A 26,245-nucleotide genomic window follows, 5' to 3' on the forward strand; every position below is an offset into this window, starting at 1 on the left:
ATGCGAAAGCAGTCTTCGTATCCTCAAAAGCCTTTTGTTGCTTCGAATCCCATTCCAGCTTCTTCGGTTTGCCGGCAAGAGAACTGTACAGTGGTTCCATGGTGTGAGCAATCTTCGGGAGGAAGCGGTGGTAGTAGTTTACCATGCCGACGAATTCTTGGAATCCCTTGATGGTGGTAGGACAAGGGAATTTTGAAATGGCGTCTACCTTGCTTGGAAGGGGGGCAACACCAGCCGGTGATATCTTGTGCCCTATTCAAGCAGCCGAATGCAGCTTCTCCTGGGAGTTCATCATCGCCGACGTCAAAACGCCTCTCCTGGGAGCAGATTTCCTGAGCCACCATGGATTACTCATCGACGTCGCCAACCGCAGACTGTTGGATGTAGCTACCTTCCACTCAACACCTCTTGGCTCCCATCGCCGCTGCACACAAATCTGCTCTGTGAGAGACATCCTGGATCTACCAGGAGTTCCCCGGAGTCTTCCGACCAGATGTAACACCGAAGAGACACTTGTCCTGGCGCGCTACAAGGCCATTATCCCGGAGTCGCTGCAACACGACCTGGAGATGCTGAAGGTGTTCTTCGGAGTTCTTGGAGAAAATTAGGATGTCGTCCACGTAGCAGGTGCAGAAGGGAAGGTCTCCGAGGATGTCATCCATCAGCCGTTGAAAGGTAGCTCCTGAATTCCGGAGGCCGAAAGTGGAGTAATTGAAAGTGTAGGTCCCGAAGGGTGTAATGATTGCTGTCTTGGGTACATCTTCGGGGTGTACTGGAACTTGAAAGTAGCCTTTCAGGAGGTCAAGCTTAGAAAAAATCTTGGCCCCATGCAGGTTGGAAATAAGGTCTGCCATGTTGGGAAGGGGGTAGTGGTCTGGTTCAGTGACGAGATTGAGGCGCCTGTAATCGCCACTGGGCCGCCAGGTTCCATCGGCTTTTTTGACGAGGTGAAGAGGGGATGCCCATGGACTCTATGCTTTTTGACAAACACCCATCCGTTCCATGTCAGCATAAGCTTGCTTTGCTGCTTGAAGTTTTTCTGGGGACAGACGTCTAAACCTGGAGTGTACCGGAGGGCCTGTTGTCTTGATGTGGAAGATGCCATGTTTTGCTGGCTGACTGGGTTGCTGGCGTAGCTCTGGTTGGAAGACTCCGGGGAACTCCTGGTAGAGGATGTCGTAGGGGGTGTTTGTTCTCACGGAGCAGATTTGTGTGCAGCGGCGATGGGAGCCGAGAGGTGTTGAGTGGAAGGTAGCTACATCCAACAGTCTGCGGTTGGCGACGTCGACGAGTAATCCGTGGTGGCTCAGGAAATCTGCTCCCAGGAGAGGCGTTTTGACGTTGGCGATGATGAACTCCCAGGAGAAGCTGCGTTCGGCTGCTTGAATAGGGATGGTTCGGGTGCTGTAGATTGGAATGTTGCTTCCGTTGGCAGCAATGAGCTTGATGTTTGGTGGTTCCTTCAAGGGAAGCTTCCTATCCTCTGTTGTGGCTGGAAATAGGGAATGAAAAGCGCCGGTATCCACTAGAAACTTCCAGCCAGATAAGACATCGGTGATGAAGAATCCCGAGCCTGGTGGTCCCAGTGTATGGATGTTCGGGTCTTGAGAGGCCACCGTTGAGGGAAGCGGTGGCCTTGTTACACGTTTTTTGGTCACTGGCAGCCAGGGGTGCACTTTCGAGCCCCTGCTCCAAACTTGTAGTGTTAGTGGCACATTCCATGGGGCGGTAGTTGATCATGGGCTCCTAGTTTGTGGTCACGTACCTGGTTGTTGAGTGGCCACCTGTGGGGAGCGAACTTGGCAGCATTGGTGTTGGGAAGGTTCTCGGCAGGGAAAGAGCAGATGGCATCAGGGCTGCAGGAGGCCCTGGCAGCATTGATGAGATTATCAGCCTTCCTTATTAGGTCTTCCATGGGGCAGTCATCCACTTCGTGTAGGTCCGCTCTTACAGAGGAGGGAAGGCGCTGCAGCCACAGCTCGCGAAGCAGGTCTATACGGCGTGGTTTGTTGGTTTTGGGGTCGAGGTCAGGCAGTGTAGCAAGAGCTTGCATCTCATTCCAGGCTGTGTGCGCTGTGGTGTCTCCCAGGGGTGTTTGTGGCATACTTAGGAGATGCTGGGCACGGGCGCTGACACTGAGTGTGAATTCCTGAAGGAGGTAACTCTTGAGGTCTTCGTATTCTACGTCCTTGACCTGGTTGTCCAGCCACGCAGCTATACGGGGGAAAAGTTCCTCAGGAACGGCCTCCAACACGTAATCTGCCTTGGTGCGGGGGTCTGTAATTTTTCGTAGGTGGAACTGGACCTCTGCCCGTCGGAACCACGAGACCGCCTCCTTGGAGCAGAACGGCAAAAGCTTCACTGCTACGGCGTGGACTGGAACTACATCGGTGTTTGCCTTCGTGTTGTCGGTGGAGTTCATTGTTGAGCGCGGGTCCAAGTCACTCCGGGGTCACCAGTTGTAAGGTTTGAGAACCTTCCTTTCAGAGTTGACTGACATTTATTGATGCGAGAAGGTTATACAGTAACATATGATCATAAACAAGAAAATCTGAACATTGGTATACAAATACATAACGGTCTCAAGCCCAACTTATCCTTTTCTTTATTAGAAATATTGTAAAAAGTGTTTCCTAGAACATGTGATATTAAACATAGATGATTGTTTACCATTTATCATATAAACAGTAAATTATAGAATATTTGTACATTTGTTTTTCTTAGTCACCCCTCACGTCGCCTCAGTTTCTTTCTGCGGCGTGGCGCTTGGGCCTAAGGGTGACTAAAACAATGTTACAGTATCACCTGAAAGACGCATAAACGGCATATTCAGCTCTACATACACCTTGTCAACAAACATTAAGTTGGTGTTTAACTATCGTATTTAACGGCACATAGGATGCATCTTTTTCCCACATTTTTGGTAAAAAAAAAATGGCCCTGTGTCCAATATGCGAAGTTAATACCTCCTGTAGGCTAATCATCTCCCTGACACTCACTAACCTACCTTATGATCAGTACTTCTATCCCCTTACTCCATGCATCATTATTTTATTGCTGGTATTATTATTATTATTACTTTACAAACGAATTATCGTAAAAATTAAAGCAATCTAACTTGTGAGGCTATGATGCATGTTTATAGATATCAGCTGATTGGAATCCTGACTTAATGCCAGTAGCTATTTGACGAAGATCATAACAAAACACACCAACACCCTCACCGTTATGGCAGCAGGAGAAAGATTGAGCTACACAATCTCCTTGAAACTACAAGTGGTAGATTATGCCAAGGAGCATGGCGATAGAGCAGCAGCAAGGGCTTTTGGGCCACCATCTACTGTACTGTACTGCCAACATGCTTTTAAACAGCAATGTTTTGTGCTTGTGTAATGTAATTGCTTTCAACAATATATGTTTAAATACACTAAAAACTTTTTTCCTGAATCTGACCTGCTGAAACGGGGGATGTCATTATGTCTGAGCATCCTATATGCCATCAAGTATGGTATTTAGATAAAGAAATTGTGAAGAAAATTATAACAAGCATGATACGTCCTAAATTGGAATATGCAGCAGTAGTTTGGGCTCCACATAGAAAAAAAAAAATGGAAAGAATACAGAGGATAGCAACAAAGATGGTACCAGAACTGAAAGGCTTCAGCTATAAAGAAAGACTTGAAGAGATGGGTTTACCAACACTACAAGAGAGAAGAGAAGGGAGAGATCTGATAACAATGTAGAAATAAGTAAACAATAGAGAAAGAATTGACAGAAATGACTTGGTACCACAGATGGAGGAGGGAAAGAGATGGACGAGGGGGCATAGGAAGAAAAGAGGAGTAGACGTTCAAGCAACATTGAGAAATGCAGCTTCCCATATAGAACTATTGAAACTTGAGATGATTTGAAGGAAGAGGTGATTGCGGCAAACAGTGTACACATGTTTAAAGAGAAACTGGATAAATATAGTTATGGAGACAGGACAAAATGAACTTTGGCTTGTGCCCTGTACAATACAATTAGGTAAACACACACACACACACACACACACACACACACACACACATATATATATATATATATATAGAGAGAGAGAGAGAGAGAGAGAGAGAGAGAGAGAGAGAGAGAGAGAATGGACAGGCATTCCAGCCGTCCCCTATACAGGCCTCAGTTCCACAGGGTTCAGTGTTGGGCCCGATCCTGTGGAACATATACATCGATGACCTCATGCAGCAAATACCGACTCTGCTTGTATACGCTGATGACTGCAGTCTCTCCCGCTCCTACTACTGCTCCGACAGTCAGCGACAGTCAGCGAGTCATCAGAGAGCTGAACAGGCAGCTCAACCTGGTGACGGAGTGGGGAGAGACGTGGTAAGTCGGCTTCACTCCAGAGAAGACGCAAGCCATTGTCATCTCATGGTCCCCAGCTGCCTCTCAGGCCGTCTCAGGCTCTCTGAGTTTTGGAGGCCAGACACTTCCCCTCCAACAACATGTCAAGGTGCTGGGAATGACAGTGGACTGTGGCCTGCGCTTTGACCGCCATGCTGCTGCTGTTGCCCACCAGGCCTCCCTGCGGGTCTCTGCACTGGGTCGGATGGCGGGAAACCTCGACTCCCAGGGGCATCCTTACACTGTACAAGGCTCAGATATGGCCTTGTGTGGAGTACAGTGCCTTGTCCTGTATATCGAGTGCTCCCACCCTCCTGCAGAGACTGGATGCTGTGCAACAGTGTGCCCTGCGGTTGGTGGGGATGGTCAGACAGACAGCAGCAGCAGCAGCAACAGCAACAGCAACAGCAGGAGGAGCAGACCGGAATGATGTTGCTGGAGCATCAGCGGGACGTGTCGGCGATGGTGGTCCAGCACAAGGCCTGGGTTCTGGAGATCCCTCATCTCAGCTCACTAAGGCACCCACCACAAGCTGTCCAGAGGGAATCCAGGACCACCACCTCCAGTGACATGCTGGTGCAAGTGCCTCGATTTTATTCGAGGCAGCACCAGCGCTCTTATACACCCAGAACCTCCAGACTGTGGAACGTTTATGGCAGCCACGAGTGATACACAGACAATGACACTCCAGCAAAAATAATGAAAGTGGCTGCCCACAGGTGGCGAAAAACACAAACTCCCACACTACTGTAGTGGTGTGTTAATGATGTATGTATATAGTAGGATAAGTTTGCTTTTTTTGTATATATCTTCTTATTTAGATTTAAGTATAGTCTTTTTAAATAGCAGCATAAAAAAAAGTGTTGTTTTAAGCCTGGTGTAAATGTTTAAATGAGAGAGAGAGAGAGAGAGAGAGAGAGAGAGAGAGAGAGAGAGAGAGAGAGAGAGAGAGAGAGAGAGAGAGAGAGAGAGAGAGAGATAATGCCAAAAATGGGGGGTGAGCTGTTTCTCTGTACACATTGAAATACCTTTATGTTCACTGATTCTAAGTGTTAGGTTCCTCTTGGTTTCTCCACTATGTCAAGTCTTGCAACTCAAACAAGTAAATTCATAAATGATATTAGAGATAAGTCTGATAGGAATACTGTCTTTGAATAAAAAAAATAAAAATAAAAATAAATAATTAAATAAAAGAGGCAACAGTAAACGTATTGGTAAAGATATGTATAGCTAAGATGGCCATAGTAAGGTAATTTATGTATTTCTTATGTGTCATCTGTGAGTCATTAGAGGAAGACTGACTAAATTTGCTTTCTAAAAAAATTATTTGATAGTATTATTCATGATGCTCAACAGGAAGCCACTATTGTGGAAAAATGTCCTTGTGATCAAAAGCAAACCAGTCAGAGGATAAAATGTAGCATCAATATAAGAGGGTTTTTATAATATTAATCTTAAACAATTAAGGGATGAAAGAAATAATTAATCCCCAAACCTGTGAAACTTAATTGCAGTAAATTGCAGTATGTAGTTTGTTTTTATTACAAGTCACAACTACATCCGGAAACTGGATAGAACCATTGTTTTCTGTCACACATGAAGTCAATATTAGGATGTTTGGAGTTTAAGTAACTTAGAAATTTAGGGATGTGTTGAGAGTGTGTAAATAAAAGAAAAGTGTCATCAACATATCTTTTGTAAACCATAAGTTTAAATTCACTAGGACATTTGTTTAACCACTTGGTTTCACAATGACATAAGAAAGTATTAGCAAGAGTGGGGCCAAGGCAAAAACCCATAGCCACACCGTCAACTTGGACGTATAATTTATTGTTGAACAAGAAAGGGGTCTTGAACTGCCAAGTCTAAATAGACTAATAAATTGTTTTTTTAGTATAATTAAGTGTCATGGTCCTTAAAAAGTTTACTACAAATAATTTGTATGGTTTCATCAAGGGTGATGAGACTTAATATCAAAACTAGCCATGACAGTATTTTGAACTTCTAATTTACTTATTTCTTTAACAAAATCATAATAATTTTTTTTTAAGGTAAATTTATTTGATGTTAATGGTCCTAAGAATAGGCTTAATACGGGTTGCCGACTTTGTGAGTTTTCGGAAGGCCATGAAGGATGCCTGGAGACGAACCATTTGTAAAAAGGTAGTTAAAAATATCTTTAGTGATAACCTTCAGTTTAAGTTGTCTCAGAACTCTAAATAGCTTGTCTTCGTATTAAGTAATGTAATGGAAAGGTTTATCTTTGATTAATTTAAACTTGGAAAAATCACAAAATATGTTCAACTTTCATTTTTTTTTTTTATTATTATTATTCCTTTTTAGAGTTAGGTTCCCTAAGCACCTATCTTTTAGTGATGTTCTGAATAGAACATGTATGAATGAAGTTAGAAAAAATATATTACAAGGTTAACAAAAAAAACTAGACATAATTCCTAAGTAAATGTAAAGCCTATAACACTACTACTTTAAATCACTCCTTTTCTTCCGATAACTTCAAAATTATAGCAAGAGGAAACTCACGTAGTGACACTAAAATGGTTGAATAACTAATTACAAAAGTATGAATCACGCAATCAAACAATCTCGCCTTCTCATATGATGTTTCTTTGTTTTCTCTTCCTTTCTCATCCTTTCAGTCCATCTCCAAAATGCTCTCACATCAGATAACCTTTTCTCTCTCTTATTTAATTTATATATATGTATTTTTAAATATTTCATTTTCCTTTTTCTTTACCTTCATCTATTTAATATTTCATCCATGTTACATTTTATATACGTTTTTTTTATTCATTTTTACGTATTATATATTTTCTTTTACCCTGTTTTTATATGGTTGTTTCTGTGTTTTAGCTTGAAAATGCCGTCAATCATACAACGAAACGTTGCAAGGATAAACCTCACTCTGCCGTAGCTGGTCTAACTTGGCACCTGCGTTGTCCATGCATGTCCTACACAATGGAATATTTACAAGACGGTCCAGCGGTGTAGCATACACGTATACTAACACTGTTTGATCACAGTACCTTCGACTGGTCATGTATGCATTGGATGGATTCATGGCTTATACTATCCAGATTCATCATTAGATTTTATCTGTTTTAATACCACCTGCTTTAGGATTTACTCTTCACCTTTCCAGTTCAGTTAGTGTTTTGTTATATGCTTTTCTTTCTTTTTTTTTTTATGCAGCGCACTAAGATGGCGGTTCCCAAGTAGGGTCTAAAGTGGCAGTCAAAAACTGAAAGATAAGTGTCTTGAAACCTCTCTTTTGAAGTAGTTCAAGTCATAGGAAGGTGGAAATACCAAAGCAGGCAGGGAGTTCCAGAGTTTTACCAAAGAAAGGGATGAATGATTGAAAATACTGGTTAACTCTTGCATTAGAGAGGAATCAAGATCAAGGGTGAAAACATTGGCAGGAACATCAAGGGACTTAGTGGGAGTACACCAGGGGTCAGCTCTTAGTCCACTACTCTTTATCACAGTAATGGAGAAGGCTACTAAACTGGCAAGAGGAGATGGCCTGTGGGAGATACTCTATGCCGATGATTTGGTATTGACAGCAGAATCAAGGGAAGAAGTGACTGACATGTTTAATAGGTGGAAGGAGGGGATAGAGCAGAGGGGACTGAAAATAAACATGAAGATAAAACTAATGGTGACCAGAAATGAAGCTAGAGAAAGAATTCAGTCAGGAAAATGGCCACGTGGATGATGTGGAAGAGGAGTGGGAGCAAACTCAGTGTTGTGTACTAGGTGTAATAAATGGTGTCACCAATGATGCTCAGGTCTGAGGAATCTTAGAGTGGCTCAGAACTTTGTATGTCCAAGATGTGTGCGGGAGGAGGAGGGTGGTAGTGGCGGTGGTGATGACGAGGATGTCGGGTTGGAGGTGAATGGATGTGTGTTGGAGGAGGTACAACAGTTCTGCTACTTGGGAGATATGTTGGACTGTGAAGCAAGTGTAGAGAGAGCAGTAAGGGTGAGAGTAGCAGCTGCATGGGGAAGAAGGCGAGAAATTACCAGTTTATTGGTGAACTGCAGCATAAAACTGAGGATCAGGGGAAGGGTATACAAAGCTTGTGTCAGATCTGCTCTTCTGTATGGTGCAGAAATATGTGCATTGACAAACAGACTGACAGATATTCTACATAGCTGTGACCACAGGATGCTGAGATACATGGCAGGAGTGAGGTGGTCAAGACGGGAGGTCTAGCAGTGAGGTGGCGGAGTTGTGTGAAGTTGAAGACCTTTCTGTTGAACTGAGGAAGAGAAGACTGAGATGGTTCGGACACATAAGAAGGGTGGAGGGGCGGGTGCTGAGCGAGGTGGAGGAGGTGAGGGTTGGAGGCTGACAGCTGGTGGGAAGGCCAAAGAAAGTGAAGGAAGTGTGTGATGGAGGATATGAATTTGTTGGGAATAGAACATATGACACAAGATCGCCAGTTGTGGAAAACAGTCATCACCCGTTCAACTCCACCCTAATGGGAAAATGCGGACGTTAAACAAAAATGATGAATGATGATGATGACGAACTCTTGTATAAGAGGTGGGCAGAATAGGGGTGGGAAAAAGAAGAAAGTCTTGTGCAGTGAGGCCACGGGAGGAGGGGAGGCATGCAGTGTAGCAAGATCAGAAGAGCAGTTGGCATGAAAATAGCAGTAGAAGATAGCAAGAGATGCAACATTACAGCGATAAGAAAGAGGCTGAAGAAAGTTAGAGAGCTCTGAGTTGATGAGACGAGCAGCTTTTGATTCCACCCTGTCTAGAAATGCAGTATGAGTGGAATCCTCCCAGACATGTGAAGCATACTCCATACATGGACAGATAAGGCCCCTGTACAGAGTTAGCAGCTGGAAGGGAGAGAAAAACTGGCAGAGACATCTCAGAACATCTAAATTCATAGAAGCTGTTTAGATTAAAAGTAAAGGACAGACCAAGGATGTTTGGTGTAGAAGAGGGGGACAGTTGAGTGTCATTGAAGAGAAGGGGATAGTTGTCTGGAAGGTTGTGTCGAGTTGATGGATGGAAGAACTGAGTTTTTGACGCATTGAACAATACTAAGTTTGCTCTGCCCCAATCAGAAATTTTAGAGAGATCAGAAGTCAGGCATTCTGTGGCTTCCCTACATGAAGTGTTTACTTCCTGAAGGGTTGGACATCTACGAAAAGATGTGGAAAAGTGTAGGGTGGTATCATCAGAGTTGAAGTGGATAGAACAAGAAGTTTGGTTTATAAGATCGTTGGTGAATAATGGGACAAGAGTATGTGACAGGACAGAACCCTGAGGAACACTACTGTGAATAGATTTAGGAGAAGAACAGACAGTGACCATCTACCAGAGCAGCAACAGAATGGTCAAAGGAAACTTGAGATGAAGTTACAGAGAGAAGGATAGAAGCCGTATGAGAGTAGTTTGGAAATCAAAGCTTTGTGCCAGACTCTATCAAAAGCTTTTGATATGTCTAAAGCAACAGCAAAAGTTTCACCAAGATCTCTAAAAGAGGATGACCAAGACTCAGTAAGGAAAGCCAGAAGATCACCAGTAGAGCAGACTTAACAGAACCTATACTGGCAATCAGTTAGAAAGTTGTGAAGTAATAGATGTCTAAGAATCTTCCTGATAAGGATAAATTAGAAACTTCAGATAGGTAGGAAATTAAAGCAATAGCACGGTAGTTTGAGGGATTAGAATGGTCACCCTTTTTAGTAACTGGATGAATGTAGGCAAATTTCCAACAAGAAAGAAAGGTAGATGTTGACAGACAGAGTTGAAAGAGTTTGACTAAGCAGGGTGTAAGCACGGAGGCACAGTTTCATAGAACAATAGGAGGGACCCTATCAAGTCCATAAGCCTTCCAGGGGTTTAGGCCAGTGAGGGCATGGAAAGCATCATCGCAAAGAATTTTAATAGGTAGCATGAATTAGTCAGAGGGTGATGAAAGAGGAACAAGCCCTGAATTATCTAAGATAGAACTCTTAGCAAAGGTTTGAGCAAAGAGTTCAGCTTTAGATAGCAGTGGTACCATCTGGTTGATATAAAGAGGGGAAAGAAGAAAAGTTATTGGAGATGTTTTTGGCTAGGTGTCAGAAGTCATGATGGAGTTAGATCTTGAACAATCTTGACACTTTCTATTAATGAAGGAGGTTTTGACTAGTTGGAAAACAGAGTTGGCATGATTCTGGGCAGAAATATAAAGTGCATGAGATTCAAGTGATGGAAGGCTTAAGTACCACATCTCTATCATGCATAGCACAAGAACAGGCTGTGTTAACCCTATTGTCTGCACCTTTCCTGGATTTTCCCTCTTCCCAACTGGGGGATTGTTTATTAAGTATGAGTAAACATCACCGGATGAACAATATTTTATGAATCACCTCATGGCAAAAGGCCCCAACATATAATGCGGCGCTGTTCCGTCTGATTACCTATAGTGTAGTACATGTTATTACATGCAATGTTGGCAATGATTTTTCCTAACACCATTGCTCATATCTGCTTTCTCCACATCACTATTAGTACTTCACATCGGATGGATATATTCTGCACATACACACATGCACACACACCGTGCGACAGCCACAGCAGCCACCCTTGAATGGTGGTATTATGCAGATGAAGAGAGCAAGCTGGATATCATACAGTTATGTTTGGTTTCATCAAGCTACCAGATGGTGATAAGGAAAATTGAACCTACCATCGAGTTCAAGAAACTTTTTTTTTTTTTTTTTATGTAAGGACACTGGCCAAGGGCAACAAAAATCAATAAAAAAATGCCCACTGAAATGCCAGTCCCATAAAAGGGTCAAGGCAGTGGTCAAAAATTGTTGGATAAGTGTCTTGAAACCTCCCTCTTGAAGGAATTCAAGTCATAGGAAGGTGGAAATACAGAAGCAGGCAGGGAGTTCCAGAGTTTACCAGAGAAAGGGATGAATGATTGAGAATACTGGTTAACTCTTGCGTTAGAGAGGTGGACAGAATAGGGGTGAAAGAAAGAAGAAAGTCTTGTGCAGCGAGGCCGCGAAAGGAGGGGAGGCATGCAGTTAGCAAGATCAGAAGAGCAGTTAGCATGAAAATAGCGGTAGAAGACAGCTAGATATGCAACATTGCGGCGGTGAGAGAGAGGCTGAAGACAGTCAGTTAGAGGAGAGGAGTTGATGAGACGAAAAGCTTTTGATTCCACCCTGTCTAGAAGAGCAGTATGAGTGGAACCCCCACAGACATGTGAAGCATACTCCATACATGGACGGATAAGGCCCTTGTACAGAGGTAGAAGCTGGGGGGTGAGAAAAACTGGCGGAGACATCTCAGAACACCTAACTTCATAGAAGCTGTTTTAGCTAGAGATGAGATGTGAAGTTTCCGGTTCAGATTATAAGTAAAGGACAGACCGAGGATGTTCAGTGTAGAAGAGGGGGACAGTTGAGTGTCATTGAAGAAGAGGGGATAGTTGTCTGGAAGGTTGTGTCGAGTTGATAGATGGAGGAATTGAGTTTTTGAGGCATTGAACAATACCAAGTTTGCTCTGCCCCAATCAGAAATTTTAGAAAGATCAGAAGTCAAGCGTTCTGTGGCTTCCCTGCGTGCTATGTTTACCTCCTGAAGGGTTGGACGTCTATGAAAAGACGTGGAAAAGTGCAGGGTGGTATCATCAGCGTAGGAGTGGATAGGACAAGAAGTTTGGTTTAGGAGATCATTAATGAATAATAAGAAGAGAGTTGGTGACAGGACAGAACCCTGAGGAACACCACTGTTAATAGATTTAGGAGAAGAACAGTGACCGTCTACCACAGCAGCAATAGAACGGTCAGAAAGGAAACTTGAGATGAAGTTACAGAGAGAAGGATAGAAACCGTAGGAGGGTAGTTTGGAAATCAAAGCTTTGTGCCAGACTCTATCAAAAGCTTTTGATATGTCCAAGGCAACAGCAAAAGTTTCACCAAAATCTCTAAAAGAGGATGACCAAGACTCAGTAAGGAAAGCCAGAAGATCACTAGTAGAGCGGCCTTGACGGAACCCATACTGGCGATCAGATAGAAGGTTGTGAAGTGATAGATGTTTAAGAATCTTCCTGTTGAGGATAGACTCAAAAACTTTAGATAGGCAGGAAATTAAAGTAATAGGACGGTAGTTTGAGGGATTAGAACGGTCACCCTTTTTAGGAACAGGTTGAATGTAGGCAAACTTCCAGCAAGAAGGAAAGGTAGATGTTGACAGACAGAGCAGAAAGAGTTTGACTAGGCAAGGTGCAAGCACGGAGGCACAGTTTCGGAGAACAATAGGAGGGACCCCATCAGGTCCATAAGCCTTCCGAGGGTTTAGGCCAGCGAGGGCATGGAAAACATCATTGCGAAGAATTTTAATAGATGGCATGAAGTAGTCAGAGGGTGGAGGTGAGGGAGGAACAAGCTTAGAATCGTCCAAGGTAGAGTTTTTAGCAAATGTTTGAGCAAAGAGTTCAGCTTTAGAAATAGATGTGATAGCAGTGGTGCCATCTGGTTGAAGTAGAGGAGGGAAAGAAGAAGAAGCAAAGTTATTGGAGATATTTTTGGCTAGATGCCAGAAATCACGAGGGGAGTTAGATCTTGAAAAGTTTTGACATTTTCTGTTAATGAAGGAGTTTTTGGCTAGTTGGAGAACAGACTTGGCATGGTTCCGGGCAGAAATATAAAGTGCATGAGATTCTGGTGATGGAAGGCTTAAGTACCTTTTGTGGGCCACCTCTCTATCATGTATAGCACGAGAACAAGCTGTGTTAAACCAAGGTTTAGAAGGTTTAGGACGAGAAAAAGAGTGAGGAATGTACGCCTCCATGCCAGACACTATCACCTCTGTTATGCGCTCAGCACACAAAGATGGGTCTCTGACACGGAAGCAGTAGTCATTCCAAGGAAAATCAGCAAAATACCTCCTCAGGTCCCCCCAACTGGCAGAGGCAAAACGCCAGAGGCACCTTCGCTTAGGGGGATCCTGAGGAGGGATTGGAGTGATAGGACAAGATAAAGATATGAGATTGTGATCGGAGGAGCCCAACGGAGAAGAAAGGGTGACAGCATAAGCAGAAGGATTAGAGGTCAGGAAAAGGTCAAGAATGTTGGGCGTATCTCCAAGACGGAGTAGGGTGTTGCACCAATTGCTCTAGGTCATGGAGGATAGCAAAGTTGTAGGCTAGTTCACCAGGATGGTCAGTGAAGGGAGAGGAAAGCCAAAGCTGGTGGTGAACATTGAAATCTCCAAGAATGGAGATCTCTGCAAAAGGGAAGAGGGTCAGAATGTGTTCCACTTTGGAAGTTAAGTAGTCAAAGAATTTCTTATAGTCAGAGGAGTTAGGAGAGAGGTATACAGCACAGATAAATTTAGTATGAGAGTGACTCTGTAGTCGTAGCCAGATGGTGGAAAACTCGGAAGATTCAAGAGCGTGGGCACGAGAGCAGGTTAAGTCATTGCGCACATAAACGCAGCATCCAGCTTTGGATCGAAAATGAGGATAGAGAAAGTAGGAGGAAACAGAAAAGGGGCTACTGTCAGTTGCCTCAGACACCTGAGTTTCAGTGAGGAAAAGAAGATGAGGTTTTAGAAGAGGAGAGGTGGTGTTCTACAGATTGAAAATTAGATCTTAGACCGCGAATGCTGCAGAAGTTAATGAAGAAAAAGTTGAGGGGGGTGTCAAGACACTTAGGGTCGTCGACAGAAAGGCAGTCCGACCTGGGGACATTTATGGTCCCCTCCCCAGATGGGGACTCCGAGGCTGGTGTAGGAGTCGCCATGATGATTTTAAAATTTTTGAGTGAAGGGTGTGTGTGTTATTAGGTGCTTGTAGTTTTGTGTGGAGGAAGAGAGTTGTCTTTCGAGGGCAGGCTGTGACTGCCCCCTTGTGTTGTGAGACACAAAGGGAAATGTTCAGTGAGGTCACAGCTGGGTTTAATGATAAGTTCACAGCACCCCCTGAACAGTGCTTTAGACCTCACTGGGAGTAATTATCGTTTTGGCAGGTGTCTACTGCCTCCTCCTAGGAGGCAGTAGTGCTGCATCTCTAGCGTATAAATTGGTTACAGTAGACCAGTGGTTTTCAAACTATTCAGTATGACAGCACTCTAAGAAATAACTAATATTTTTCCAGCACACATACCCTTTTATATAATATATATATATATATATATATATATATATATATAATTTGATAAATATAAATTGCAATTTACAATAGTTTCATTATATTATGTACATGAATCAAAATCCCACCCAAATTTTTACGCCACACCAAGGAGATAGAGGAGGAACACTAGTGTGCCGCAGCACACAATAGACTATGCGTAAAATATGAAAAACAAATAAATAAATAAATAAAAGTGAGTAAACATTTTCTCCAAACAGTTGGTCAGTGAATTAACTAACCTGTTTCTTACTAATGTCTTGCTCTTTCTCCGTAGGAGCCACTCTTCATGATCATTTTGAAGAGTGGCTCCTACAAAGAAATAGCAAGATACAAGTACTAATAAGAAACAAGTTAGTTAATTCATTGACCAGTTATTTAGATGAAAGTAAGTGTGATAATTATGTATTACCAGATGAGCTATGGGAATATAAATCACAGTAAAGAAACCACTGAGAAACTCTGATGTAGACAAGTCCATAACCTGGGCCACTAGTATGGAAGGTAGACTAAACTGTGAACATATCCAGTGTTGTAGAATGTTTGATAAGAGATGCAAGTTAGTAAATTCAGAAATGGCATGGGACTTATTCATAACATTTGATATGATTTCCAATATTGTGCACCATACTAATCAGAAAATTGAAGGTATAATTTCTCCAGGTATTTCTCCATAGGAGCCACTCTTTATAATCTATGTCATTGTCCACTTCCTTGTCACTTTCAAATTCCATGGCAAAACCAGCTTTGTCACCTATCATTATCTGCCAAATCTTCGTCAGGGTCGTCTATAAAGTCAGGGGCTGTGTCTGTAGAGTCCATTGTAAGCACTAAGCAATCATAGATCCAGTAAGTGCACCCAGTCACATAAGCTGATAAGCTCTCATCTGCACACTGCAGTGCACATTTACCAAAAGTTGCAAGGTTTTTATTTTGTGGAGGATAACTAGTTACTCCCCCACCCACTTCAGCAATGTCATGAGTGGCTAACTCCTGATTGGTTGCTACCTGCCTCCCCCCCTCCTCTCTCTCTGAGTCATCATAATACTACTATTGTCTGTTGCAATGATCTTTCTTCCTTCATTCCTTCTCTCTCTCTCTCTCTCTGTGTCATCATAATCCTACCATTGTTACAATGATTTTTCTTCCTTTGTTCCTCTCTCTCTCTCTCTCTCTCTCTCTCTCTCTCTCTCTCTCTCTCTCTCTCTCTCTCTCTCTCTCTCTCTCTCTCTCTCTCTCTCTCTCTCTCTCTTATCTTCTAGTTTCATGGGTAGCATGTATACAGAGCTTTGGTCATGAACTTGTCAATCATGACCTTGAACTCAAATGTTCAGTAAAACAGTTGCTGTGGATGGGGGTGGTTAAGTACGTTGTGAAGTGGAGGGTAGAAGTCCGTTGCCATGGCAACTCCCAACTGAAATTGCTTCCAATATAGCTACTCACTCACCCATCTCTCAGATCATAGTAACAGACAATAGTGTCTCAGAGAGAGAGAGAGAGAGAGAGAGAGAGAGAGAGAGAGAGAGAGAGAGAGAGAGAGAGAGAGAGAGAGAGAGAGAGAGAGAGAACTTTATCACCTTTCGAAAATATTATGCTTCCTGTTTCTGAAATGCTCCATATCACTGCCTTGCATATCAGTTGAAATTAGCGTGATTTTTGGTAGAGTTTTTAATTTAATGTATCGTGTCAACATGAGACTGAACCAAGCTACTGGACTTACTTAGCACTCACATTAAGCCCTTATAGTTTTATCATAAAATGATGCATGTGAGAAAGTAGAACACACACACAAACAGACACTGGTCACACTGCCTGATTGTAAGACAATCACCCTGTTATCCCTCACTTACGAGTCATATGTTCTTATATTTTTACTTGAAATACTGCAGGAAAGGGAATAATAACTGCACTAAAAATTTATACCAAAACACACACACACACACACACACACACACACACACACACACACACACACACACACACAAAATAAATAAATAAATAAATACATGCTGAAATTTATCATATGGCTGGCAAGGAGATGGTCTTCGGCATTGAACTCATTGATCACTGATTTTCATCCGTTGTCATATCGCTTTGCAAGCAATCAAAAGAAAAGTATAAAATATCATAAATTAGACCTTTTTTTTTTTTTACATGGTCATTCCTTATCAAATTTTGATTGACAAGGTAAGAATAATTTCCTAAAACTCTTGTTTCAAATTTTGTTTTATTTGGGAAAAATCAGCTGGGCTGGGTAATTTTTTACACATGCTGCAGAGAATAGGGTTAAACCAAGGTTTGCAAAGTTTAGATCAACAAAAAAGAGTGAGGAATGTATTCCTTCTTGCTAGGCACTATCTCCTCTGTTATGTGCTCGGCACACAAAGACTGGTCATTCCAAGGAAAATCAGCAAAATACCTCCTCGGGTCCCCCCGACTAGCAGAGGTAAAATGCCAAAGGCACCTCCACTTAGGAGGATCCTGGGGAGGGACTGGAGCAATGTGACAAGATACAGATATGAGATTGTGATCAGAGGAGCCCAACAAAGAAGATAGGGTGACAGCATAAGCAGAATGATTAGAGATTAGGAAAAGATCAAGAATGTTGGGTGTGTCTCCAAAACGGTCAGGAATTTGAGTAGGATGATGCACCAATTGCTTTAGGTCGTGGAGGATAGTAAAGTTAAAGGTTAGTTCACCAGGATGGTCAGTGAAGGGAAAGGAAAGCCAAAGCTGGTGCTGAACACTGAAGTCTCCAAGAAAAGAGATCTCCATAAAAAGGAAGAGTTAGAATGTGCTCCACTTTGGAAGTTAAGTAGTAGTTAAGTAGTCAGAGAAGTTAGGTGAGAGGTGTACAGTACAGATAAATTTAGTTTGAGAGTGACTTTGTAGTTATAGCCAGATGGTGGAAAACTCGGAAGATTCAAGACCATGGGTGCAAGAGCAGGTTTGGATTGAAAATGAGGATAGAGAAAACAGGAGGGAACAGAAAAGGGGCTACTGCCAGTTGCCTCAGACACCTATGTTTCAGTGAGAAAAAGAAGATGATGTTTAGTTGAGGAGAGGTGGTGTTTTATAGAGTGAAAATTAGATTTAAGACCACAAATGCTGCAGAAGTTAATGGAGAAAAAATTGAGGAGAGTCTCAAGACACTTAGGGTCAATGCCAAAAGAGCAGTCCGACCTGGGGATATTTGTGGTCCCCTCCCCAGATGGGGACTCTGAAGCTGGTGTAGGAGTTGCCATGATAATTTTGAATTTTAAGTGAAGTGTGTGTGTGTGTGTGTGTAATTAGGTGCTTGCAGTTTTGTGTGAAGGAAGAGAGTTGTTTTTAGAGGCCAGGCTGTGACTGCCTCCTCATGTTGTGAGACACAAAGGGAAACGTTCAGTGAGGTCACAGCCGGGTTTAATGATAGGTTCACAGCATCCCCCTGATCTAGTGTATTAGACTGGACTGGGAGTAATTATTGTTTTGACAGGTGCCTACTGCCTCCAAGAGGCAGAGGATAACAGAATCTCTAAAGGTGGGTTTTCATGGGCCAATTCACTGCTGCTTTTAGCCGGAAGTATGCAGCAGGGAGCAAAATGCAACCGAGATTTGCTGAATTGCTGGACTAGCCAGGAAACCACTCTGCCAATCTGATTGACTGCCATCCTGCCAATTTTCCAGGGTCAAATGAGAACAACTATCAGTATAAAATTGAAAACAGGAGGAATATTATTGGAAAGTGTTTTAGTAATAATCATTGACTGCTATTATATCCAATAAATAAATGAAATATTTAAATCTATTTAGCAAAATTTTGGAAAATAGATGCAGGATTGGTTTATTTACATTGCCAATGAGGAAGTCCAGCATGTGTATACCAGAAGGCATCAAGAGCACCATAGTCTGTAAGGCTATAAACCAGGAACGAGTCCACAATCATTTCTTCTTTTGCTTTTTCTTTAAGCACAGCAAAATTACAACTATAGCAACCAGCTTGGTGGAGGAGGTCTCCATCTTGATTGTTTATTTTTTGATGCAGAGGGCCAGCAGGCCAGTGGACCAGTGGCTGCTCTCAACAATGTGAATGCTTTCAGCTGAAACCTGCTAGATACTCTGGGTGGCTGGAACCAACCAGGTGGAAAAATATTGCTGTATAAACTCACCTTAATGGTAAAATAGAGTGGCTATAAATTTTCAACCAATCAGAAGCTAAATTGTTAACCTAGGAATATTCTGAAGCCTATGAACAAACTGTTTCAGAATATGAACAGCAAGAAACTATGGAGAACAGTTAACTAAATTTCTAGATCAGATAGAACTAATGAGAAGTAATCAGCAATTCCCCTCTTACTTCCACAATGAGGGGCCAATCTAATATAACATTACCAGAGTTTTCAGGAAACATAACTGAGTGGCCTTCATTCTGGATTATTCCATCCATCACAAAATTAGGTAAACTTAAAACAAAGATATCAGTGGTTGTGTTTCCAGACACGAATACTATCAAAGATTATAAGGAAACATCTGACTTCCTTAAGACAAAGTCATAACATAACATAACATAACATCAACAAGGTGGGTCCAATTCAACTAATAATAGGTTCAGATTATTATGGGAAGTCTGTAAGGAAATGTGTAACTAAGTAACATGGTAACTCAATTAGCTAAGTATTTAGTGGAAATAACCACAAAAATTCAACCTGGGAGTAAAGTATTTCTTTAAGCAAGAAGTAACATGGACCAATAGTGAAATCTACTTACATTGGATAAATAAAAATTTAAATAAGAATCCAAATGTGACAAATAGAATACAGAAAATACTGTTGACACAAAGGGGCTTCAAGTACCACCATATTCCTATCAAAGAAAATCCACCAGATCTCTTCACAAAGGTTATAATATTCCTCAAATTATTAAAGGAGTCCAATTGATTCCATGGGCTGAAATGGTTGACCCTGAAACAAGACTGGCCCATCTAAAAATCATTTAGGAGTATAGCATTCAACTTGGTAGAAGCTCAACCTCAAGCCAATAATCCACCTAATCTTACAACTGATATAAAGAAATACTCATCTTTCAATAAGTTAATTAATGTAACCAAAAGAGTATTCCACTTCATTACTTAAAAATTGCATAAAGTAATGCCAGACACTTTAAAATTTTGGATCAAGCAACAACACAAACTCTTTGTAAACATCCATAAGGCACTAGGTGATAGATTAAAAAATAAGATTAAACTAATGAAAAAATCATGGGCTTGGATGACAGACAAATCATAAGGTGCTGGGATAGAATAAAATATGGTGAGCTACAGTATGAAATGAAGCATCCTATATTTCTACTGAAGGAGAGTCACCTTACCAAATTAATCATAATAGGAGCCAATAGAATAAACTTACATCAAGGAATGGGGGACACTCTAGCTCAAATTAGGAAAAATTACTGGATACTTAAAGGGCATCAAGTAGTGAAAACTTTCCTGAAAGAGTGTAATATATGCTAACATTATGAGGCAAAATCCTTCACATATCCAGGACCCCCAAACCTACTTCCAGGAAGAGTGAGCCTAGGTAGACCCTTCGAAGTAAAAGGTGTAGGTTACACAGGCACTCTGATAATAACAGGTGAGGGTGATATCCCAAAGAAGGTATATATATATATATATATATATATATATATATATATATATATATATATATATATATATATATATATATATATATATATATATATATATGTATATATATATTTAAACAAGAGCAATCCACCTTGACGTTGCTGAAGACCTTAGTTCAGAGACTTTCCTGCAATTGCTTAGAATGTTTGCAGAAAAGTGCTCCTGTCTCCGTCCTGTCATAAGTGATAATGCCGCTAACTTCATAGGGATGGCTTCCTTTATTGAGGATATCATAAACGATCCAAGCACTAATAAATAGGCAATATCACTGAAAATTCATCACTCCAAGGGTGCCCTGGCAGACTGATTTCAAAGAAAGAATGATAGCACTAGTCAAAAACTGCCTAAAGAAATCTCTACATTATGAATGGTAGTACGGAAATTGAGACAAGAGGCAACAACCGACCTTTAACTTACTTAAATGACATCTCCATACATTTGGAGGCAATAATGCTGTCTCACCTCTTATATGGGAGATGAATAGAACTATTCAAGGAAGAGGATCATATCCTAGACCGCACCAAAGATGATAGGTCCCAGTATTTGAGAGAAAGTTATCACCCACAAAACAAATTGTTACAGAGGTGGAGAAATACTGATCAGAAGAGTATCTTGTCAGTCCGTGAGAAATTTTATGGTGCTCAACCAACCGAGAATGTTGTTTCCCTTAAGGAAGATGACACTGTCTTATTAAAGACAGGACAGAATTGTTCTACATGGCCTTTAGCTACAATATTAAAATTGTATCCTGATGAGAATGGCCTTTAGCTAGAATATTAAAATTGTATCCTGATGAGAATATCTTCAGAATGGCTGAAATCATGGTAAAGTGAAAGAGGACTCTCAGAAATATAAGTAAACTAATTCCGCTAAAGCTCCCAAGCCTACCCCAATCACCACTGTTGAGGTCAGAAGACCCACAGGGTTATCCCAGGTTTGGAAGAGAACAGATACCAACAGGCAGACCAGTCCATCCTGAGTAGCACCTCAAAAGTCACAGGAGAGATGGAGGAATTTAACCTAACGTGGTTATGTTACCTGTATATAGATTCAGGTAACGCCCAAGCTTAAAATGTGGAAATTTCTGTTGTATCACACAATGTCACTGTATTATTGGTTTGTGTTGTATATAAGTTGTAAAGTCAAATTAAGGGATAATCAAGGTTAATCTAGTACAAACTAGTATTAGTTATTGTTACTGTATGTAAAGCGTATGTACCTCATGTCATTATTCCTCAGTAATCATAAGTGAAATGTTCAATAGTTTTCTATTTGCATGAAAACATGTAATGTGTGTAAGTATCAGTATTCAATGCTATATTAAGCACCGAAGCCGATGCTCACTTGTTGGTAGAGTGTGGTTAACCCACTGATCACCTGCGGGCATCACTCACGGCCAAGTCGCATTCAAAAGATGGGCAGGATGGTGACCGAGGTAAATACTTTAATTTTGTAGTAAAAACTGATTGTCATAGTGCCAAGTTGATTGCATGTATTGTTAATGAATATTGTAATATGTTGAAAGTGTTTAATATCAGTGTATAATGTTATTTTGTAAGAAATTGAGACCGAGAACTTGTTCGCAGTTCTTACGGTCATGCCTACCTCATCAATAAACGTCAGAGAGAGAACTGCCTTTCCTCAACCCTACAATATTGGGTGTGATCAGTAAAACAGATCACCTAAGAGCCAATTGATGCCCAGCCGGTGCGGATACAGTAAGAACTCGACCTACAAGCAAGAATTTGGCTCCATGTGAAACCGTAGCAAAAGTGAGTCACAAGATGAGGGGACGCTGACATAAGCCTATAGGTTGACCTCTGAGGCCCTGGGGTCAGCTCTACCCTTGACGACAACCACTCCCTTCTACCCACTGTGCCTTGCCACCATTTTGTAGAACCCATGGTCACAGGCAAGAAAGTATAATAGTATGTATGTGCACTGAATTGAGTAGCCTAAGTAAAAATTACCCACAATTAGCTAGTATTAGAGTGGTAATTTTAATTGCTCTTTCAGTGTCTCAGTATTGACACAATTAAGTTGTTAGATATGTCTGATACTGAGGAAATTAATGCCATAGTTGGCCTTAGGGAAGGTGAGGGTGAGCAAGTGGACAAGGGTCAAGCTTGTAATGAAGAAGTTAGCGTCAGGGAGCGAGTGCTGACCGACAAAGGAAGAGAATATCAAGTCAGTGTAACCAAGGGAAGAGCAGAGTCCTGTAAGCGTAAATGGAGCAGTGTTACCAGCAAAATTAAGAAAGGACTAAAAATTGTAATTAGCCCCTTTGAATTAGAGCCCATGTCAAGGGAAGTAATAGAGGCATTTCATCAGTATTATGTGGAATACACAAAACTGGTGGAACTAGAGCCAGAAAAATCAGAGGAGCTAAATGAAGAGCTGAAACACAATCAACGAGTTCACCATGAAATATTAAAAAGTATAGAATGTAAAAGAAAAGAGTTAAAGAATGACAAAGGATCAATTTGTTCTAGCAAATGGTCTAGACATTCTAGAGTCTCATCTACTTCATCATGTTCATCAGCACAAAGAAAGCAAGAAGCAGCAGCAGATGTAGCCAGACTTAGAAAGGAAATGGAATATCATGATAGTTTAGAAGAGGCAGAAGTTAGGTTAGCTAAGACAAAAGCAGAGGCAGAAGTTATGTTAGCAAGAGACCAGGTAATGTTTGCAAAGAAGAAGAAAGAGAGAGATTTAGCAGTTGCTAGTGCAGAACTTAATGTTCTTAGCTTAGTTGAAGAAGAAGTAAAAATGCTTCCAGGTAATGATGAAAGTATAGAGAAGCAAAGTTATCTTCAACAATACATAGTTACAAAATTAAATGAAAGCACAAGCAATTGCAAATCAACAAAGTGACAATGCCATGCCTCACAAATATGTTACATTCCATGACCCACAGAAACCTTCTTGCAATAGAGATAATGAATTGATGACAAATGAAGTAGATGGATTCTAGTGAACTTCAGGCAATAAATCTCAACCCTACAGCTCAGTCTTGTACCATGCTCTCGTAGACACACTCATAATGTCAACATGCCTAATAATGTGAGACAGAATCATCAATCCTTTTCCCATCCTGGAGGAACCTTTGCAATCAACATACCTGATCCCAAGTGAAGCCTCCCTCCAATAGAACCTAACACTTTTGATGGAGAACCCATGGAATTTCCAAGTTGGTTGAAAAACTTTGAAACTTATGTAGAGTCTAAAACTTCTATTGGTAGAGAGAGACTAGCCTACTTAGACAGGTATACAACTGGTGAGGCAAAGGATGCCATTAAAATGTTAATGCACTTTAACTCCGATGCTGACTATGTGCAAGCAAAGAAAATTCTTAGGGATAGATTTGGAAACAAAAGCATCATAGCGGATGCTTACACAAAAAAGTTAATGAATTGGCTACCAATCTCTCCGCATAATGGTCCAACATTAACAGCATTCTCAGATTTTTTGAAGTGCTGTTTAGCTGCAATGAAACACACTTCTCATTTGTCATTTCTAAATGACCCTAGAGAGCAGAGAAAGGTGCTAGCAAAACTCCCTGAACATATTGTTCATGACTGGAGAAAGCAAGCGATGATATATCTTGATACTAACAGTAATAAGAACTCTCCTAGTAGTGATGAAGAGCACCACCCACCCTTTGAAATGTTATGTGAATTTGTCCAGAAAGAAGCAAAAGGAGCAAGCAATCCCTTTGTTTCCTGGAATTCAGTAAGTAGGGAAGTAAATGACTGGATCAAAACTCAAACAAAGGCAACCAATTGGAAACCAAGGGAGTCAAACATCATGACAAAGAATGGAGGGAGTAGAACTTTCATGGCTAAATCAATTGAGGAAAAACCAATGTGGTCATTCCAAAGTAAAGTAAATGTACAAGCCAACAAACAATATCCCAAGGACCAGGAAAGGAAAGGACGATTCTGTTATTACTGTACAAAGGATCATGATTTAGATGATTGCAAGGAATTTGCCAAACTTGATGGTAATACTAGGTACAAATTTGCTAAAGAAAAATGGTTATGTACAGGGTATCTAAAAATGGGTCACAAAGAAAAGGATTGTAGAAGAAGGAAATTTTGTAAAGTATGTCAGAGATACCATCCCACAGCTCTTCACAATGATGACATGACAAGAACTGAGAGCCAAAAGGTGCCAGCACCAGCAACTCAGCCTAAAGATGATAAACCCACAGTAGTAGCAAATAAGGTCAAAGTTACCGAATCAGTGACACATGACATGCACACCATGATAGTTCCTGTATGGTTACATCATGTTAGTAATGAAGAGAATAAAGTTTTAGTGTATGCCCTGCTGGATGAGCAGTCTGATGCTTCATTCATCAAGGAAAGCACTCTGAATAAATTGGGAGTTAGCGGACCATCAGTGTCACTTAATATCCACACAGTAAGTGGAAAACAAATCACTGTTTCTACCAAAATTCATGACTTAAAGTGAGAGGTTATAATGAAGAAGTGGAAATATCAACCCCTTCAGCATATTCAACAGAAAACATTTCAGCTGGACGGAGTCAGATAGCAAGGCCCGAGACTGCTTACGACTGGCCCCACTTAAAGGCAATCTCTGACAAACTAATGAAATATGACCCAAATGTTGACATAGGACTCTTCATTGGTCTTGATTGTGCAGAAGCCATTATGGTAGAAGAGCAAATAGCAGGTGATAGCAAGAAGCATCCCCATGCTCGTAGGACAGAGCTAGGTTGGGGGATCATTGGTAGAATTTCACCCCATTCAAGTCCATTGGAGGATACAGTGGTAGTCTACAGAACAGTGACACAAGAAGTAGAAATCAGTGAAGAAAAGAGGGTTAATTTCTTAGTGTTTCCTACTAAAACCAAAGAGATGATTAATCCTTCTCAAGTAAGAGATATGTTTGACTTCAGTGATAGAAAGTCAGCTGACACTCCATTATCATATGAAGATAAAAGGTTTATGAGTAAGATGAAAGAAGGAGTACATCAGTTGAAGGATGGCCATTATGAGTTGTCCCTTCCTCTTAAAGATGATAACGTCAAGTTTCCAAACAACAAACTATTAGCAGAGCAGAGACTCAATAAGTTAAGAACTAAACTTGGGAAGGATGATCAACACAAAGGTGATTACAAAGTGTTCATGGATGATATGATTACAAAAGGTTATGCAGAGGTTGTACCAACAAAGGATTTAGTTAGGAATGATGGCACTTGTATGTGATATAGAAGCAATGTACCATCAAGTGAAGGTCAACCCAGAACACAGAGACATGTTAAGATTCCTTTGGTGGGAAAATGGTGACCTTAATAATGAGATAGCTGAATACAGGATGACAGCTCACCTGTTTGGAGCTACATCATCTCCAAGTGTAGCCAACTTTGCACTTAAGAAAGCTGCAGATGACTATGGGTGTGGATCTGATGCAGCCAAGTTTGTAAGAAACAACTTTTATGTTGATGATGGTTTGAAGTCAGTACCCACAATGGATGAAGCTGTCACTCTTATTCAGCAGAGCAAAGAATTATGTTACAAGGGAGGTTTTAACCTTCATAAGTTCTTGTCAAACAACAAAGATGTATTTAGCTGCAATTTCTCCTCATGAGAGAGCAGATGGAATTAAAAATTTGGATTTTAGTAAGAATGAAGACACACTGCCTATAGAAAGAACTTTGGGAGTTGAGTGGTGCATAGAATCTGACACATTTCAATTTAGAATAAAGCTGAAAGACAAGCCACTCACCAGGAGAGGCATTCTGTCAACAGTGAGCTCTATATATGATCCATTAGATCTAGTGTCACCTCTCATACTGACTGGAAAACAAATTTTACAAGAATTATGTAAGAATGCAGTTGAATGGGATGATGAGGTGCCAGATTATGTCAAACCTAAATGGATAAAATGGAAGGATGAGCTACACAAACTAGACCAGCTAAAAGTTCCTAGATGTTACAAACCTGATGACTTTGGGGAAGTAGAAAAGGTTGAACTCCATCACTTTT

The 26,245-nt window shown here is 41.1% G+C and overlaps 2 protein-coding genes across 5 annotated transcripts in view; both read right to left on the bottom strand.

The window, feature by feature from the left end:
* LOC135104959 (IQ and AAA domain-containing protein 1-like) overlaps positions 1 to 26,245 on the bottom strand; it is a 528,680-nt gene that overhangs the window by 350,369 nt on the left and 152,066 nt on the right. The window lies entirely within an intron of this gene.
* On the bottom strand, positions 1,357 to 3,403 carry LOC135104670 (uncharacterized). The gene has a single exon (XM_064012201.1). The coding sequence runs from the start codon at positions 2,420 to 2,422 to the stop codon at positions 1,706 to 1,708; it is 717 nt and encodes a 238-aa protein (XP_063868271.1). The 5' UTR covers positions 2,423 to 3,403; the 3' UTR covers positions 1,357 to 1,705.

Source organism: Scylla paramamosain, chromosome 11 (genome assembly GCF_035594125.1).
Source record: "Scylla paramamosain isolate STU-SP2022 chromosome 11, ASM3559412v1, whole genome shotgun sequence".
NCBI classification, from domain to species: domain Eukaryota; kingdom Metazoa; phylum Arthropoda; class Malacostraca; order Decapoda; family Portunidae; genus Scylla; species Scylla paramamosain.

Coding starts and splice junctions, on each gene's coding strand:
- LOC135104670 (XM_064012201.1), bottom strand. CDS start 2,422: ATGAACTCCACCGACAACACGAAGGCAAACACCGATGTAGTTCCAGTC.